The 19,292-nt window shown below is 38.3% G+C and overlaps 1 protein-coding gene across 1 annotated transcript in view; it reads right to left on the reverse strand.

The window, feature by feature from the left end:
- Nucleotides 1-19,292, reverse strand: part of helz (helicase with zinc finger) — a 66,066-nt gene that overhangs the window by 43,140 nt on the left and 3,634 nt on the right. Inside the window, exons 2-12 of the mRNA XM_032535699.1 lie at nucleotides 12,520-12,765; nucleotides 11,527-11,563; nucleotides 8,889-9,013; nucleotides 7,129-7,185; nucleotides 6,758-6,806; nucleotides 6,387-6,462; nucleotides 3,509-3,707; nucleotides 2,177-2,284; nucleotides 1,839-1,980; nucleotides 1,603-1,758; nucleotides 987-1,257 (exon numbers count right to left, since the gene is read on the reverse strand). Of these exons, the coding sequence (XP_032391590.1) occupies nucleotides 987-1,257; nucleotides 1,603-1,758; nucleotides 1,839-1,980; nucleotides 2,177-2,284; nucleotides 3,509-3,707; nucleotides 6,387-6,462; nucleotides 6,758-6,806; nucleotides 7,129-7,185; nucleotides 8,889-9,013; nucleotides 11,527-11,563; nucleotides 12,520-12,747 (1,448 nt within the window). The 5' untranslated portion in view covers nucleotides 12,748-12,765. The remainder of the gene's footprint in view (nucleotides 1-986; nucleotides 1,258-1,602; nucleotides 1,759-1,838; nucleotides 1,981-2,176; nucleotides 2,285-3,508; nucleotides 3,708-6,386; nucleotides 6,463-6,757; nucleotides 6,807-7,128; nucleotides 7,186-8,888; nucleotides 9,014-11,526; nucleotides 11,564-12,519; nucleotides 12,766-19,292) is intronic.

The raw sequence follows: 19,292 nt of genomic DNA on the forward strand, positions 1-19,292 counted from the left end.
AGAGAGAGAGAGAGAGAGAGAGAGAGAGAGAGAGAGAGAGAGAGAGAGAGAAGGTCGTGCCTGACACCTTGTGGTGGGTTGACATCTCATTTCAAAATATTTATACCACTCAACCTCAGACAAGGTCCATATTGGTATGGCATTTCCTATATCACATTTTTATTTTTACTGATGCACTTACATTCAAATGTGAAGGTTAAATTAAACATCAGTAGCTTGCATTAGTTCTTGCTGTCAACGCAGCACAGCACAGATGGTTTTAAATTAGCACCATAAATAGGACGCATCAGATGTGACTGTACATATTAGAGACATGTGACAATTCTGTCATTACAGATTTATCATGTATTCTGTTAACTAAGGATTTCACATTTTACTGCTTTGGCCTAGAAACATCCTGTTTTTTTCCCCCCCTTTCTTTCTTGTTTACAACTTTCTAATTTGTTTATCAAATAAAAATCTACTGACATACTTTTCCAGGGTTGGAATAATTAAAGTCCTGGAGATGTTTCCATCAGTGGAGAATTAGGATCTGGTTTGCTTACCTACTTGATAAATGTAATATCACCAAGCAGGCTATTACTAACGCTATACTATTATCAACCTATTTTTAGCAGTGCACAGCAAATTCATACTAATTTTAGTCTGCAATAAACATATGTGATTTAATTGAAATAGTAACACACAGCTTGCAAATGCCTTGGCTAGAATTATTTAAATCCTATACCAGTTAATGTTGACCTGCTTTCTCAACTGAAAGCATTCCAATCTAATACTTTTTGGCATATGCCTTAGAGCCTGGACACTTACTTACACTTATCACAAGTTTATATGTAGTTACATTTTAATTTAAGAATGTGCTGATATATTGCTTTTAGATGCTTTTAAACTTTCACATATCAATCAGTGTCATTTAGGCTTTAATATGTACAGTTATGGAAAATCTATTTTTACTATGCGAGTTATAAGAAACCATGTATACTCACTTGCTAACTTCCTTATATTGTGCAATCTCTTCTATGTAGAGCAGGTCATGCAGTCGGGCCTGGTAGTTGTCTTTGGTCAGAGTCTTGTCCAGGACTGACTGGGTGAAGAGCTGGTCAGCCGACAGAGGGATCTGATAGCGGGAAAGAAGGCCACGTTCCAGTTCTGCCATCGTTTCATTTGGTGTGAATTCTACGATGGTCTTACAGGAAGAGTCCCAGCGCTTTGCAGTGATCAAGAGCTGCTGCCTGGCTGCCATCAGGTGTTCAAGGTCTGGGAACAAAGTGTAGATGGATTTTTTTTGTTCCCAAAGGGGAAATTTGTTCCTACAAAGTATGCGTTATGTTTGCATCCAGAACAAAAATACATCTACACACTTAAGGACTAAGGGACAAGAGGGTGATTAACAACATGTATTTCTGTAAGTGCTTATTTAACCAATTGTAATCTACACAAAAAGCAATTTCTTAAAATATTTAAAAACGTAAAACACTAAAAATTACAACATACAAAAAAAGTATAACTATCCAAAATTCAGGATTCCTAAATATAAATGCACTATATGCGGTGACAAAACTTTTCGAAAACCTCTAGATGACCTTATTGCTTTTAGCATACCTTCAATAGAGGCAGCATCCACCATGATCCGCTGCATCAGCACAGGTTCTGAGCCGAAGTCAAAAACAACGGTCTGTCGGAAGGTACCAAAGATTTCTGTGCTGAATCCCACTGCAACCTTGTAGAGACAGTGGTCCAGGCCATTGTCTGCTGCTACTGTCAGAACAACAAAGTTTAGTGTAAATGCAATTATCTGGAAATCTATTGTAGACAAAACTAATCTTAACGATACATACCTGCTGTTTCCTCTGCTGGAGTCCACTCTTGACAGCCTTTGGGAAGGGCTTGAAGTCGGTCCCCAGCTGATACACCTGTGATGAAGAAGTGTGGTCGGTGGGCATCATAGAGCAGTGCGATGCGGTACAGCTTTCTAGCCGGCTAGTCAAGGAGAAAGAGATAGGAAGATAATCAGAACATTCACATAATCAAAAGATGATCAGGACAAACTATCACTGCCGGGTGAGATCAGTGCAGAATGTTGCCTCATTTTTCAGTGTCATGCTGAAAAATCATCTGGTTAGACAAAGACAAGATTTGAGTATGTAGATGCTTGGTATTCAACATTTCATCCTACCTTGCACAAGAAGGAGAAGGTCCAGGAGTGGGAGGACATTTTGGTGGTGACGGTAACAGAGAGGCTGGAGCTGGTTTCTACATTCACTCCTTCTAAATAGTCACTTAGCTGGAGGGAAAAACACACATGGTTAGACAGAATTTATCACTGCAACTGTACTCCGAAATCGTTTGCAAGTAGAAGCCTGTCAAAAAAACTAGATACTTTGCTCCTGCTGTGCAAGTATATAAGAGTTAATGCTCGACAACGTGTCAATTATCAGGAATTAATGGACGACAGTGAGGCCAGAACAGTTGCCTTTGTCAAAGTCAATAAATTACCTCATATGGGACAACTCTAAGGGCATCAACAAGTTTATACTATGGTAACTTGCCAAAGATTTTTTTTTAAGACCATTCATTTATATTTAAATGTGTTTTACAATCAATTTAAAAATATTTCAAATAATAACTGTTTTCCTGGTAACTTCTGAGGGTTTGACCAATACCTAGAACATGCATTTCCATCCCATAAGGTTCTTTTGCAATGCAAATGTTGTCCACTGCTCCAGTAAATCGGACGGACCCTAGATACAACTTGCAAAGCTTGGCAATGGGAGATATTACTAGTCAGCTCATAGAACTTTATGGCTCGGTTACAGGCCAGAAAGCAAACGTTATGCTAGCAAGAGTCAAAGTCAATAACATTGTGTAAGGTTGACAATCAGTGAGTATAATTAGACAGTATGTTTACACAACAAGACAGGCTAGCTGTCCAGCCATGTCATTGTCCCCAAATCAATAAAGACTTTAACAAACAAATGATATGCAATGTGTACTGTCGGCTGCAGCCTGAAGTAGCCAGTTGAACAGTGAACATGATGAGAGATGATCCCTGTGAAACAAAGTCAGTTCAGATGGGCAGTGCATCTTACTTACAGTGTGTGTACAAGATAAGTTAAAAAGCCTGGTGCTTTATTACTTGAAGTTATATATATTGTAAATGTTGTATGTGTTTTAAATGACAATACGCAAGTGAAAACAAGGGGGTGTATATTTATATGTAACCGTCTTAATAGGAGAGCACATGAACAGAACTGGTAAATTTAAAAATTACTACTCAACATCTAACTAAAAAAAGCTATTTGCTGGGTTGTACGAGGTTGTTGATGTTGCCCCCACTATATAGTTATAAGGTGAGGGGGTTAGGAAGGTTTGCAGAGGCTTTCAATAAAATCACAGTACCATACAGTCGTATTTGGGTTTGCCTTTCTAGGAAGTGAACCCTTACCTTGGCACGGTATTTTGTCTGTTTTATATTCATTGAGTCACTTTTGAGTTTGCAAGCACTCACCACTTTCTCTGGGGAGAGGGAATTCATCCACTTCTCTATCAGGGTCTCCATGTAGTTCTCAGTGAAGTGTTTGCTCTCCTGCTGCTGTTTGAGGCGGATGAGGCGTGACGCATAGCGCTTTTGCCACTCCATCAGCTCCTCCTGAGAGTGGGCTGATGTACACTGGGCCCCGTACCGACACAGACCCTGCTCCAAGTACCTATAGCAAAGACAATGTGTGTGCTGAACTGGTGCTAAAACAAGGTGTCAATCATTTTACATCATGAAATCAGTAAGAATACCAAACATTTGGTAGTTCCCAGTGTGAGATCTTTGTGCAGTTCTTTGTTTCATATTGACAAAATAAGCAATTGAAGAACACACACCACACACACACACACACACACACACACCACCACACACACACACACCACACACCACACAACACACCACCACACACCACACCCACACACACACACACACACACACACACCCACGACACAACACACACACACACACACACACACACACACACACACAAAACAGCATTGTCACAATCATGAACTGAAAGCCCTAACATTCCTAGGGCTGTACCAAATAGTTTGAAGCTTCAAAGCTTTATTTATAACGCTGAAATTCAAATGCCACGCAGCTTCTTCTATTTCTGCGCAGTTGCAGATAAAGATGAGGCTAACATTTCCAATAACTCCAGAGCGTTGTAAAGTCCAAGAGTCAAACTTTAGTGAAAACATTCTCAACAAAAAACAACAAAATTCTGTTTCAATCCATCTTGGTTGGCATTTAGCCTTTCAAAAACAATATTTTCACCGCAGCCAAAAAACAGTTTGCTTTCCCGCTTGCCGCACACAAAGGGAGCCCCCTGTATTTACAGGGCAGTATAGCAGCAATCTAGTTTGGCTTACCAGATGTACAGTACTGGGATCAGGCCTGACATCAGGAACGTTCCCTTCCACTATCTATTTAGCAAGGGCATCGTTGCTGCATCCGGGGCTTAGCGCCGCCTAGGACTGTTACGATTGGATTAGATAAATACAAACAAGCCAGAGCGGTGTTTTACCCTATCCCTGAAAAGATAAGCGGTGTAGCCAATACATACTCCAGCACTGATACAGCATTGTGGAGATAGGTCTGGCCATGCAAAACTAGCTGCAATCTAACAGTACCATAAATTACATTCATTTAACCACAATAATAAAACATCTATTTGGGCTCTAACGCTATTATAGTTAATCACTCAAGTTGTTAGAAAGAGCACATCGATTTAATAAAAAAAAAACATTAATTCAAATTAAAAAAGTTTTAAAGAAACTTCACTTGAAAACCTCAATAAAAAATATGTATGCGGATGACATCTTAGCTTTTATAGCAGATCCGACCGTCTCTGTCCCGGCTCTATTACAGTGTGTTGAATCATATTCAAAATTTTCAGGATACAAGATTAATTGGAATAAATCTGAGTGTATGCCCATATCCCAAACATGTCACTCAAATTACATTACACAATTTAATTTTAAGTGGGTGCCCTCAGGTATGACGTATCTGGGTATAAAACTTCATCCGAATGTAGAGGAAATAATGCTATTCAATAAAAGCTTCAAATGAAAAAAAAAATGAACCGACCACTGATCAAAAGTCTACATACCCTTAGTTCTTAGTACTGTGTATTGCCACCTTTAGCCTCAATGACAGCATGCAGTCTTTTGTAATAGCTGTCTATGAGGCCCCAAATTCTTGCAGGTGGTATAGCTGCCCATTCATCTTGGCAAAATGCCTCCAGTTCATGCAAAGTCTTTGGTCGTCTTGCATGAACCGCACATTTGAGATCTCCCCAGAGTGGCTCGATGACATTAAGGTCAGGAGACTTTGATGGCCACTCCAGAACCTTCACCTTTTTCTGCTATAACATAACATTACCTGTGGGTTCTTCTTTGCATCCCGAACAATTCTTCTTGCAGGTTTGGCTGAAATCTTTTTCGGTCTACCTGACCTTGGCTTGGTATTGAGAGATCAAAGAATTTTCCACTTCTTAATAAGTGATTGAACAGTACTGACAGGCATTTGCAGGGCTTTGGATATCTTATTATCCTTTTCCATCTTTATAAAGTTCCGATACATTGTTACACAGGTCTTTTGACAGTTCTTTTCTGCTCCCCACGGCTCAATATCTAGCCTGCTCAATGCATCCATGTGAGAGCTCACAAACTCGTGATCTATTTATACACAGATACTAATTGCAATTTACAAAGCCACAGGTGTGGGGAAACAACCATTATTGCCATTTTCACCTGTGTGTGTCACTTTATGTGCCTATAACAAGGCAAAACATTCTAGAGTATATAAAATTTTGATCAGGCCATTTGGGTTATTTCTGAAAAAGCAGCCAAACAACTATGCAAAAAGATATATCTTCATACGATCACTATGCTTGAATCAAAGACAAAGTTATTTTGCACGATGAGTCATATTTTCAAAATGTATGCCAAAATTTAAAAATTTATGCCAGGGTATGCAAACCTATGAGCACAACTGTACTGCGACAGGCTGTGACAGACAACTCAAACTCAAAAACAGAGAAAGTTCACAGGACTTCGTCTAAGGCTCAACAAGTGAATTATCATCCTTTCAAACAAATATCCAGGATGTATACTGTTTATAAAAGTAAAGAGAGAGAAAATTAAAAGGTTATGGCAATTAAGTAATGTGAATCATATTTTCACTTCCTGAAAGCTATATTGGTCAGTTTACTTTCAAATCCCTGTCTTTCACACAACAAAGAGCAGTAGACATGACATATTAATTTCCCTTTATATTATTTTGGATAATAGATACATTCTTCATGACTCATACTGTGTGAATATTCCCAACCAGCATGTATTACCTTTTACAGAGGGTGTACTCCTCACTGCTGGTGACTCCTCGGGGAGGAGGCCGAAACTGCCAGCCATCTTGGACCTCTGTAAATACACAGAGCCAAATGGTCAATATCCCACTAAGCCAAACCCTTCATAAACATCATAAAATGAGCTTCAGCTTGTAACCAGTTTAGAATGTGTTGCCAAGCTGCCAAATGGCTAGGATAAAGACATTCTAAACATGAAGAATATCTACTGTACTACAATACATGTGAACTTTTCGGTATCAAGCAAATCGCCATTTATTTTTCAAGTTAAGGGATGTACTGCTCTACAACTAAAGCTTTACAACCCTGTAACAAGTATTGACACCAACTTATGCAACAGATTTGCTCACCTTCTTCCTGGTCATCTGTGTACTCTGGTGCCATCTCCCTATTTATCGCCTGACAGAGACAAAAATCGGACAGGGTGGGTAGAAATGGGGGGGAAAAGATCATTACTATTACTATAACTACTAACGTAGCGACACAAGTAGTTGGACCACTGGACTTATTACAGACAATTAAGTAATACATCCACAACAGCGACAAGCTAGGCAGAGGAGCAAAAATGAATAAAGTTAGTGTTAAAGTTAGTCATCTTTAGGACTCTCGCCTGCAAGCATTAAACCATCATCTATATAACCAGCAAGTATAAAAAGGTATGACCAAAGAGGAAAGAAAGCACAACAGTAAGATGTGTAGCCCTGCAACCAGAAACACTTACCTCTATTTCTGAGAAGAGCATTTTTAATCTGGTAAGGTCTTTTGTGACAATGCCATTCTGTAAAAGAAGGTAGAAAAGCATCTTCATTACACCAATACACTGCAATCAGTGCCTTCAGTACATTTTTATGATAACCACTGCTTTGGAAAAAGCTGGCAGATGTTGCCTGGAGTAATCTTATGTATCATGTACTTTCCAGATGTCTACATGCAAGGCATTTAAATCAATTTCTAAAAGCTGCCCTATACAAGTGGGAATATTTCCAGCTCCAATCAGCTCCAATTAGCAAGAAATACAAGTGACAAAAATATCTAACCTCATGCATTATCTAGATTAAGTGCTTGCTCTTTCAATTTGTCACTTCTTTGGGTACATTTCCTTCCAGTAACTATCTCCGGCACCAGAACCTATCAAAATATGGTGAATTTTCAGGATCTCAGTGGTGATTAGTAAGGAATTCTCTATTGTAGATGTATCTTAAGGCTCAAAAATTATACTAGTGATTTTTTTCTTAAAAGACCTAGGCTGTAATTAACAAAAGCTGTTGATAATATAAAAAAGCTGTTTATAAGTGTCACTCAATGAAAAAACTGATAACACACTTGCATGACACTCCACACTTTCTGATTGTCAAAAATGTTCTGTTGTACATGAGAAAAAAACTCACGTTAGAGGGAAAACAATGAGAAATAAGTAAAAAAGAAATCCACTGACGTACAGCACTACAACACCTGGGTCGACATTAAAAAACAAAAGGGTGGATGATTTAAAGGAACACTTATTATGGTAGAAGTGTGAAAAGGTGGGTATCAAAAAGGGGGTGTAGTCAAAGGAGGAAAGATAATGAGCCCAAACTGTGTCAGAATATTTTTTCTTTGTTATAGATAAAGAGAGACCTGGATTGTCCACACTTCCACAAAATGTTGGATGACCTTGGGACCAAGCTCAACCTTTGAGTGAGTGAGTGAGTGAGTGTGTGAGTGTGTGTGTGTGTGTAGAAAATGGTTACACAAACAGGAGAAGAGTGGAGCTAAAAAAAGCTAAAACCCTCCCAATGATGTTCAATGCACTGAAATAAATTTGTTTTACTAAAAAAAGATTTATTATTTAAACAAGACAGAAAGGTCAAATTTTGGCAAGACAAAAGTTTTGTTGCCTATACATAAATTGAACAAATTTACTACAAATACTCTTGATTAGAAATATATTTCAGCGGCACTTCAGGTCAATTTGTACACAAGCGACAAGACTTTTGTCAGAGAATGTATGTCTGTTACATCCACAAAGTTGCACTGTTATGAGTAGGGCACTACACTTCACCTTGTCTTAGACATTTATTTTCCATGTGGGTCTTTTTGAATTCAGAAGTAAGTCTTGTAGAACATAATTCCAATATTAGTTTGGAACCTTTAAACAATATTAATTTACTTCACTGTGGTACATAATTTGGATGATCTGAAAAATGTTTTTAATTAATTTTTTATGGGATCATATGTTTCTTCTATGTATAGCATACTTTGCAAGACCACCATGACTATCTTAATCATAAAGCACACTATCTATTATGGTAGCATCACTTTGAAAGTCAGTTATGTTTCTTATTATTCAGTATTTAAACCCCTACCATGCCCTGAAAATGTCCAGTGAGTAAATTGTGACCTCTACAGGCACAGTAATTAAGCCTTACATGTACTTTGGCATATTACATTCTAATTACAGTCAATATGTAGGCTGACATATAAATTGTCCAATAATCATACCATTGGCTCTCCATACAAGGCTTTAGAGAGGATGTTGGCCACCTCCTGCAGGCTGCCATCCATAAGCATTGAGCGCAAGCTGGCCTGTAGCGAACCGTCTCCCCTGGCAATCTCTTCTGCCAAGACTAGGACAGGATGAGGAACACACAGGATAAGGTAGGGAGAGAATTAATTCAGTACATACAGTTTGGGTTTTGTCCAATATGTAATACAATTTTTCAAGTCTGTTCTCTAGAACATTGCAGAATTGAAGCAATGCCAATAACCCAATAGAGTAAATAAGTAGGATTCTGCGAAGAATTGAGGCCAAATTTGACATTTCGTCTGCTACACTGAAGAAATCCACTGCACAGTATCTACTTGACTCGCCTTTTTTGGTTTTCCATTACGAAAAAAGTCCCTGGTACATGCTAACAGGTACTTTTTCCTCTCTTTTTTTATTGAGGGAATTGTACAATACAGGTTACATCCAACAGTGCATTTTCCTTCAGTTTTTCTTTTTTAGTAAACAGGAACAACCTTCCAATACTACCTCAGTTGAGGTTCCAAGCGAGCTGAGACGATACCAAAAGGTTACGTGAAAACCTGCAGACTACTGATTGGTCACTAATCACTGCGTCATCATTGTTACCGACAGACGGGTGTGTGTGTCCTGAACAAACCCGCCGTGTTTACTGATAAATACAGACGTGCTCAAATTTGTTGGTACCCTTACAGCTCATTGAAATAATGCTTCATTCCTCCTGAAAAGTGATGAAATTAAAAGCTATTTTATCATGTATACTTGCATGCCTTTGGTATGTCATAGGATAAAGTAAAGAAGCTGTGAAAAGAGATGAATTATTGCTTATTCTACAAAGATATTCTAAAATGGCTGGACACATTTGTGGTACCCCTGGAAAAGATAATAAAATATGGATTATAGTGATATTTCAAACTAATTAGTTTCTTTAATTAGTATCACACATATCTCATTTGTAATCAGTCATTCAGCCTATTTAAATGGAGAAAAGTAGTCACTGTGCTGTTTGGTATCATTGGTGCAACACATGAACATGGACCAGAGAAAGCAAAGGAGAGAGTTGTCTGAGGAGATCAGAAAGAAAATAATAGACAAGCATGGTAAAGGTAAAGGCTACAAGACCATCTCCAAGCAGCTTGATGTTCCTGTGACAACAGTTGCAAATATATTAAGAAGTTTAAGGTCCATGGAACGTACAACCTCCCTGGGCGTGGGCGCAAGAGGAAATCGACCCCAGATTGAACAGAAGGATAGTGCGAATGGTAGAAAAAGAACCAAGGATAACTGCCAAAGAGTAACAGCTGAACTCCAAGGTGAAGGTACGTCAGTTTGATCGCACCATCGCGCTTTTTGAGCGAAAGTGGGGTCCATGGAAGAAGACCCAGGAGGACTCCACTTTTGAAAGAAAAACATTTAAAGCCAGACTGGAATTTGCTAAAATGCATATTGACAAGCCACAATCCTTCTGGGAGATGTCCTTTGGACAGATGAGTCAAAAAATGGAGCTTTTTGGCAAGTACATCAGTCTATGTTCACAGACGAAAAAATGAAGCTTTCAAAGAAAGAAACCATACCTACAGTGAAACATGGAGGAGGCTCGGTTAGTTGGGGCTGCTTTTGGCGCCTGGCACAGGGTGCCTTGAATCTGTGCAGGGCACAATGAAATCTCAAGACTATCAAGGCATTCTGGAGCGAAAAGTACTGCCCAGTGTCAGAAGCTCTGTCTCAGTCGCAGGTCATGGGTCCTCCAACAGGATAAGACCCAAAACACACAGCTAAAAGCACCCAAGAATGGATAGGAACAAAACATTGGACTATTCTGAAGTGGCCTTCTATGAGTCCTGATTTGAATCCTATCGAACATCTATGGAAAGACCTGAAACTTGCAGTCTGGAGAAGGCACCCATCAAACCTGAGACAGCTGGAGCAGTTTGCTCAGGAAGAGTGGGCCAAACTACCTGTTAACAGGTGCAGAAGTCTCATTGAGAGCTACAGAAAACGTTTGATTGCAGTGATTGCCTCTAAAGGTTGTGCAACAAATATAGGTTAGCGGTCCCATATTTTTGTCCATGCCATTATTTGTTTTCTTATTTACAATATTATGTTGAATAAAAATCAAAAGCAAAGTCTGATTTCATAAATATGGAATAAATAATGGTGGATGCCAATTACTTTTGTCCGTTTCAAGTTATTTCAGAGAAAATTGTGCATTCTTCGTTTTTTGTGGAGGGGTACCAACAAATTTGAGCACGTCTGTAGTTTATCCAGCGTTTTCTTTTTCTTTTTTTTTGCTGCCTCCAGGTTCATTACAAATTAATCTGCCTTCTGGCTGTGGCAACACGCCGAGAATCAAAAACAACACCTTTGTGTGTCACGTTAGATCACGACAGTTTCCTGCTATGACGACCAGCCACGGCTCGACTCACGCATGAGGCGGTAGTAATCTGCAATGGAGAAAAGGGGACGGGGCACCGTGGTCGAGTCGAGGCGAGCAGATACCATTAATGGAAAAACGGTTTTAGGCTAACTTCAACACACTTTGTCTGCCACTAGGTAGAACAAAATCACTACTGTATACAGTATCAGCAGATGGTTCCAATTTGAAATGCTACTCACCATGTTTGCAGTCTTCATCTGCTTCATCATAGTTTTTCTGTTGGCAGAAGGGGAAAAAAAGAAGTTCAAAAGTGGTAACTATGACAAGTGGGAAAACTTTGCGTTAAATGGTAAGAGCTTCACATAAGCTCCAAGGCTGGCTATCTTTGCCTCACAGCGAAGTCCCTCACACTATCATTATAGACTTAAGTAGTTTCCATAATCTTAGGGCTTAAGTAACTGGTATAATTTTAGTGCTCTAGGAAGATAACATAACAGGAAGAAAGTAGGGTTTATTGTTCTCATTTCTACCATTCTCTTCATGATAATTTACCAAGTCATTAGAAGTACAAAAATGAATTTAAAGCACAATGATCAGCATACCTCATTTTAGTATAATTTATTTATTTAAGAATGGGAGAGAATTATATTCTACTTGGTAACAGGACTGTTCAGAGATCTGTCTCAAAGTTAGGATTTTTAAAGATTCTCAAAGAAGGGTATCCATCCCCCTCCTGCCATAACTGTGGTTGACTGGTATGATATAAAATGAAAAGAATTTGTGGGCCACAAAGGAACAGGGGAGGAGGGAAAAAAGTAGTCATCTAAAACTAAAGGTTGTTTGCTGGCTAGGGCAGCAACAATGTAGAGCTGCAAAGATTAATTAATTAGTAGAAAAACATTAAATTAATCACCAACTATTTTTTAGTTTTTAAGTGATTAATCGTTTGATTCATTCATTTTTGAAGAAAATCTGATTTCAGCTATTTAAATGTGAACATTTTCTAGCTTGTTCACTTCTCTATAAAAGAAGATCTTTGAGTTCTGAACAAAACAGGATATTTGAGGACGTCATCTTGGGCTTTGGGAAATACTGACCAACCATTTTCATAAATTTCTGAGATTTTGTATACCAAAAAACATATTGATTTATTGAGAAAATAATCAACAGATGAATCAACATAATCCTTAGTTGCAGCTCTACAACATTGCTTAGACAGCCACTGTCCTCACCAGCTGCAAGAAGGCAGCAATTCGGTAGAGCAGGGCACGGCTGCGGAGGAGTCCGGCGGCAGCGACAAGGGATGAAGGGCTTGGTGGGACTGGAGCACCGGAGGGTGGGGCTTGGGGTGCAAGGACCACCAGGGCATCCGTGCTATGGCTGACTGCCGCCTCGTACTCCTGCTTGGCTAACGATCTGCTTGCTTCTTCACATGACTTCTCCGCTCTCCTGTCCGCCATGACTCAGGGACAAAACTTCTGAATTATAAAAAAAAAAGAAAAAAAAGAAAGACACGTATGATCATCTTTTCTGAGGCACGGTTGGGCAATAAGAGACCAGAAACTGCCACCCCGATTAAATTGACATTATGTGGCTATAGCTGATGTGCTGGGTGAAGGAAGGTGTGATTGTTATGTCTACAAAGTTGCAGAAAACTAAAAACAATTTCTTTGCACTGAAAATGAAGCAAGGCTTTTTCAAACTCCCTGCAACAGTTCAAGATTGACATTCCTCTTACCAGGGATTGTTCACAAAACTCTAGGGATATTCTTTTTTTCCCCCACAGGAACTGAAATAACACAACCTTCATCCTAGGCACTGAAAACTTGTTAAGGTGATACATTAATCTAAAACTGGGACAATTATGCCTTTTTTTTCCTCTTTCTCTCCATGCCATTGGGCTGTGTGTATCCAGACTTTTTGTTTCTTGTTAGTTAAAGCATTCTCACTGGCTATAGGTTAGGTTCTAGTCCAAGATTGGACATGCAAATAGATCAGTACTATCTGTAGTAATAGTACATACCAGGTTATACAATCTGAGAAGATAAAACCTACAGTACACCCACACACAACTATTGGTGAAACATTTCATTTGTTTGCTTCACTTTCTAACTTAAACTTGACATGTAATGACCAAGTTTCAGCCATCATTTTTGCATCTAAATAATCTAACAAATATCTAATCTAATAAAGCTAACAAATACATGGTTTATTTTTGAGAACTTCAATGACTGTGTAAAATAATGTAAATACATGAATGCCTTAGGTTTGATTGTCTCATAGCACAAAAACACTAAGTAAAAAACCTTCCATAAATGCTTCCCAGTGGAATATACAGGAAATTAAATTATAATAACCACATTTTTACCAGTGATTTTGGTATTTTTAATGTCAAACATAAACCCAATTTCCATTAAAAATGCCACCACTCACTTTGGTATGAACGCCTCCAAAAACATTAAAACTGAAGGCTCTACATTTAATCAGGCGGAACCAAGTCAGATCTGCCTCAAATATAATTTGATAATACTTTTTCTGAGTCTCTTGAGACCATTAAAGAACAATATGAGCAGAATCTGCCACACAAACAATGACTCTCAACTTGACCAGTTGCTAACTAAAATCTTAACTTAAAAAAAAGGATTTTTCTCCCTGATAAGCTCTTACTTATAACATGCAACTCTCTGAGACATATTGCAAGATGTTAAAACAAGAAGACATCTTACTGAACTCTGAGAATATTTGTATCACAATATTTTTTTTTTACCGGTTTCACGGTATATCACGGTATTTTCTCTCTTTTGCTTGACTGGACCTTTATATTAGGTTTATAATGGCTCCTTCTACTGTCAGGAGCACATAGAATATCACGTTTACTAAAAGCTTTGATTACTAAAGGGTTTGCTTGGTTCCACAACTTTATACAATAACGTTATATGAAGGAGAATGCATGAATCAGATACAGAATCTACTTTAAAACTATTTTTATTGTGCAAACTGCACAGTAGTAAAATATACTTAAATCAAATGGATACACTAACAAACAACTTTAACATTGTTTCCCTTTCAAAAAATCATAATTTTAAGATAGTTGTATAAACACTACCTTGGCCACAGGTGAGCTAGATTGTTGCTTCCTTTGGTGTTTGAATTATGTTAGTAAGTTGGCAGACGTATTTCAGTAAGAGATGGTTCAATACCATTTTTGCTTTCTTTTTTTTACCCAGTTTGATGGTCAGTTAGTTAAAAAGAACATAAATAAACTACTTTAAGGTAGATTTTTATTATTTTCTTTATTACAAGGTATCGGATCGATGCATAAACTCAAGTACTTCCCGATACCAGCGTTTTAGGCAGTATAGGAGGCGATACCTAACAGACTGTTATGCTCCCTGGCTAGCTAGCAGCTATAATGTTACCCAGCATGCTGTCCGGCGGTGTAAATTTGTAAATGTAAAATTATTAGTGCTAGAAACCATTTAAGTCACAAATTGTTGTATGCTATGGTGTTATATCCTGTTAAAGAAAGTTAGTTGTGGGTTATCAATTGTTGTGTTATAAAGTTACAACCATGAATGAGAAGGGTACGCAGTTAACAGAGCTCCCGTTCTCAATTCAATTGCAGGTTCCTTCAGCAGTAGCACTCTCTGCTACGGGAAATTAATACCGGTATACGGTATAAACCAGTATACCACCCAGCACTACATTAACAGAATGGTGTTTTGTGGATGCTCACCAAGAGTCATGTCCTCATGTGGTTGATCTTTGTCATAAGTCAACAGAAAGAGAGGATGAGGCTCTAAGAGTGGTTCCTTCATACAATATATTCTGGGCTTCTGCTCACACAGTGTACATTTAAATACATTTGCAACTAGCTGGGAAAGCAGTGATCACATGAGCAGCCTAAACCATTTTGTGAGACATTTATCATCTCAAGCTCCAAAGCAAACAACAGTGGAGTCAACTGTCTGGCGTCATGTGGCTTAGACTAAGGGTATTAACATAATTGATAATGCAGAATGTGAAGCTTTTATTAAGACTAGACAGTATGACATGCTGGACAGTATGCACAAGGAGATGGGCGTGTTGTGCTAACTATTACTTCTTTTACATCATGTTCAAACCGAGTCGGACCAAGGTTATCTGACCTATCTTTAACGCTTCTTTTGTCAATTCAAACCAAGCCAGTCAATACAGGTTAATCCTTGGTCATGACAATTCACTTATGACTTGGATCTAAAAGAGGATGTGTCCCCCTTTATTTTATTAGGGGCTCAAGCCCGCAGCAGAGTTGTGGAACCCTATTGTTTTTCCATTTTCCATTATTCTTTTCCGCGTAAAACTCACGCCACAGTCTAACGTGTACATGGTGGTGGTGTGCCATTTTCACCACTCGTCCAAAACCCCGCGAAAACCTCATGCGCAACAATTGACCCACTTCCACCACTAGGTGGCGCTATAGCAGGACAATGTTTCCCGGACATTTAAAAACCATTTAACCACGCGTTCCCTGGATCCTTCTGAATCCTGTGATATAGGCCACGCCCATTTCCGCCAACCTTTATACATGAAAAAAAACATGATTATTGAAAACCCTCTTTTTCATACTCCTATTAGACCGTGCCATTGATCTGCACAAAACTTGGCACATAGCATCTCCCGACCATCCTGACAAAAAGTTGTTAAAAGATTTTTTATAGAATAAAATTGCGCATATTATGCACAAACAAATTTGTTTAGCTAACTTTAAAAACCCCAACTTTGCCATATATTGGCCACAAAAAAAGCCAAATTTTAGATTATTCTTTGGTATGACCCTTTGAGGCTCCAAAACAAATTTAATCACATTTTTACAAAATTTGATGGGTACCATCAAAGGGCCACTCCTGAGGCGGTCCTTACAGTGGGGTAGTGATTGGTCAAAGTGGGCATGGCCAATAGGACCAACATTTGGATTAACCACGTTTGGATTAATTCACTACAGTTACTTGAAATTAACAGGGTAGATGTACAAAGGGTAGTCGACCTGACTTAGCAAATATTACACATGTGGACCACTAGGGAGCACTATAATGACGTCACATTAAAAAAACTTTACATCCACGTGATCACTGAATCAAGCTGGGTCACCTGATATAGGCTACGCCCTTTTCTGCTCCAAGTATTTTTCGCAATATCGCACTAAGCGCAAAACCAACATTTTCAAACTATTCCTACTTAATAATATGACTAGTAAAAACATATTGTCTTTTGGAGCTAAAAACTAAAAGTTGCACCATTCTGATGATGTCTTTGTTGTCTTCCTAGCCCTTACAAAAGGTTTTGTATGCAGCCTAGATGTCCAGAGTTTTTCAGGATCATTGTGCAATTAATCTATACTATTACATGCAAGATTGATACACTGCATGTAAGAAATGTAACTAAGTTGTTCTTTATATGAGTTATAATGTTAAATATGTTTATTTTTGCACTGGATGACTCCAAATTTATAGAGCTGTTTTAGAAAACACAGATGTTTGTTTGGCATTGCTGTGTGCAGGATATATACAGTATACAGTACAGGCCAAAAGTTTGAACACACCGGCCGGACATTATAGTCCAGCCGGGCTTTGTCACCACTTCTTTGCCTTGCTTGGTTTGTCAGGGTCTTGGGATAACCAACAGTTGATGCAAGATAACTATTATAGCAGTATACTGTAAAGTGTCCACCTCAAGTCTCTGTGGCCCCAGCAACATTTCTTTAATGCCTAGCTAAGAAACAAAAAGCAGCTGGACTACGATATTATAATCTAAACCTCGGTCTCAGATTACAAGACCTTCCAACACAGATCTGGATACAATGGTACATCATGACCTGTGGGGAACACCAGAGAAACAAAAGCTCAACCTTGGCCAATAACTTAGTAACTTTTGGTCCAATTTCAAACTTACAGTGGTGCTCAAAAGTTTACATACACATGCTTAAGTTGACTAAAAAGAGGAATAAAAAAAATCATGTTTTGGAAATTTATTTAATACCTAAATTAAAAAATGAGGTAAAATCAACCTTTAAGGACACCAATTTTCTTGTGATGAATAACGTATTGTAAATAAATAAATGTTCTTATTTAAATAAGGGGTCATAAGATACATACCCCTATGTAAATTCCCATGAGGCAGGCAGATTTTATTATTAAAGGCCAGTTATTTCCTGGATTCAGGATATTATGCATCCTGATAAAGTTCCTTGGCCTTTAGAATTAAAATAGCCCCAACATCACATACTCTTCACCATGCTTAGAGATAGGCATGGTTTTATTTCAGTTAGACTAATACCTGGTTTGATTTGCATTGAGAGATGATTTTATAGAAAGATCCCATGCCTTCTCTAAGCATGGTTAGAGTATGTGAGGATGTGGGGCTATTTTAATTCTAAAGGCCAAGGGAACTTTATCAGGATGCATAATATCTGAATCCAGGAAATAACTGGCCTAATAATAAAAATCTGCCTGCCTCTATGGGAATTTAACATAGGGGTAGTAACTTATGACCCCTGTATTTTAAGAACATTTATTTATTTACATACGTTATTCATTCACAAAAAAATTGGTGTCCTTAAAGGTTGGATTTTACCTCATTTTTAATTTAGGTATTAAAATAAATTTCCAAAACATGATTTTTTTAGTCCCTCTTTTTAGTCAACTTAAGCATGTGTATGTAAACTTTTGAGCACCACTGTACTTGTTTCACCATTGGCATTGCAGCTTATCTGATTCAGGCTGGCAGAAAAACACCTTTTATTAAAGCAGTTATTATGTGCAAAGATGGCTGGCAAAACAAACGCGTGGTTGCTAATTAAAATTCCACAACAATTAGCTAATGATGATTTCCATCCTAACCCTTACCACAGCCTGGAATTCAACTTTTGATTGAGACTGGCTCAAAGGGAACAGTGAACGTGTGCCCGGTGGCTCAGTAAGTTTGGGTTTATTTGTAACTGCTAGTCCTTGAAAGTGAGACCGCAGACAGTTACTGTATGTTAAAACTACATTAGCAGTATCACAAAATCATCAAATAACAGATAATGTCACATCCTGGTAAAAGAAAAACTGGCATTTCATAAAAAACATTGATTGGGCATTTCCAGTGCCCTAACTGACTATGGGAGAATATGGGGAAACAGATTAGAGCTGACATGTTGGCATCATTTTGCAATAAAGAGCATATTAACACTGCAGTACAATAGTTAGTTCTTGAAAATCCAGCAACAGGCAACTATGCTTGTAGCAGCTCCTCAAGCACAACTGGCAATGCCTGATCAGCCAGTCCTTGTCTCTGAGGACCATCAAATACAGACAAATTCTCTAGCTAATGTACAGTACAAGTTGGGTGCACACAAATCTGCAGTTAGTGTTGATCTATAGCATTTAGCATTGGTTTAACTTAATTTATTTCACACAGAATTAACATTGAGGTCAACATGGTAACATTTTCCAACACATGCAATATTTTCCAATGTTGCTAACAACAGCACACCCATCTCCATCTCCTCAGACAGACACTACATGTTGGTGCAAATTGAATATGGATAAATGCATGTCTTAAACAACAAATGCTTCAGTGTGCCATGTACAGTATCTGACAATATATTACAGCTCTCTCCACAATGTCATCATTTCCACAAGAAAAAAAGTTAACTGCCACTAAGTTCACTTCCTCAAAAAATGTAAACATTCAGATGAGGAAGAATACTATACCTTATGAGTAGGCTGTATGAACATGTAAAGTGGGGCTCTAAAGTTTGGGCACCCCAGATAAAAATGTGTATTAAGAAGCCAAGAAAAGATGGAAAAATCTCCAAAAGGCATCAAATGACAGATTAGTCATTTGTATAATATGTCACCAAACGTTAGATTTTATTTCCATCATTTACACTTTCAAAATAACAGAAAAACAAAAAAATGGCATCTGCAAACATTTGGGCACCCTGCAGAGTTTATAGCATGCACCGCCCCCTTTGGAAAGC

This window comes from Etheostoma spectabile, chromosome 2, assembly GCF_008692095.1.
Source record: "Etheostoma spectabile isolate EspeVRDwgs_2016 chromosome 2, UIUC_Espe_1.0, whole genome shotgun sequence".
In the NCBI taxonomy this organism is placed as follows: domain Eukaryota; kingdom Metazoa; phylum Chordata; class Actinopteri; order Perciformes; family Percidae; genus Etheostoma; species Etheostoma spectabile.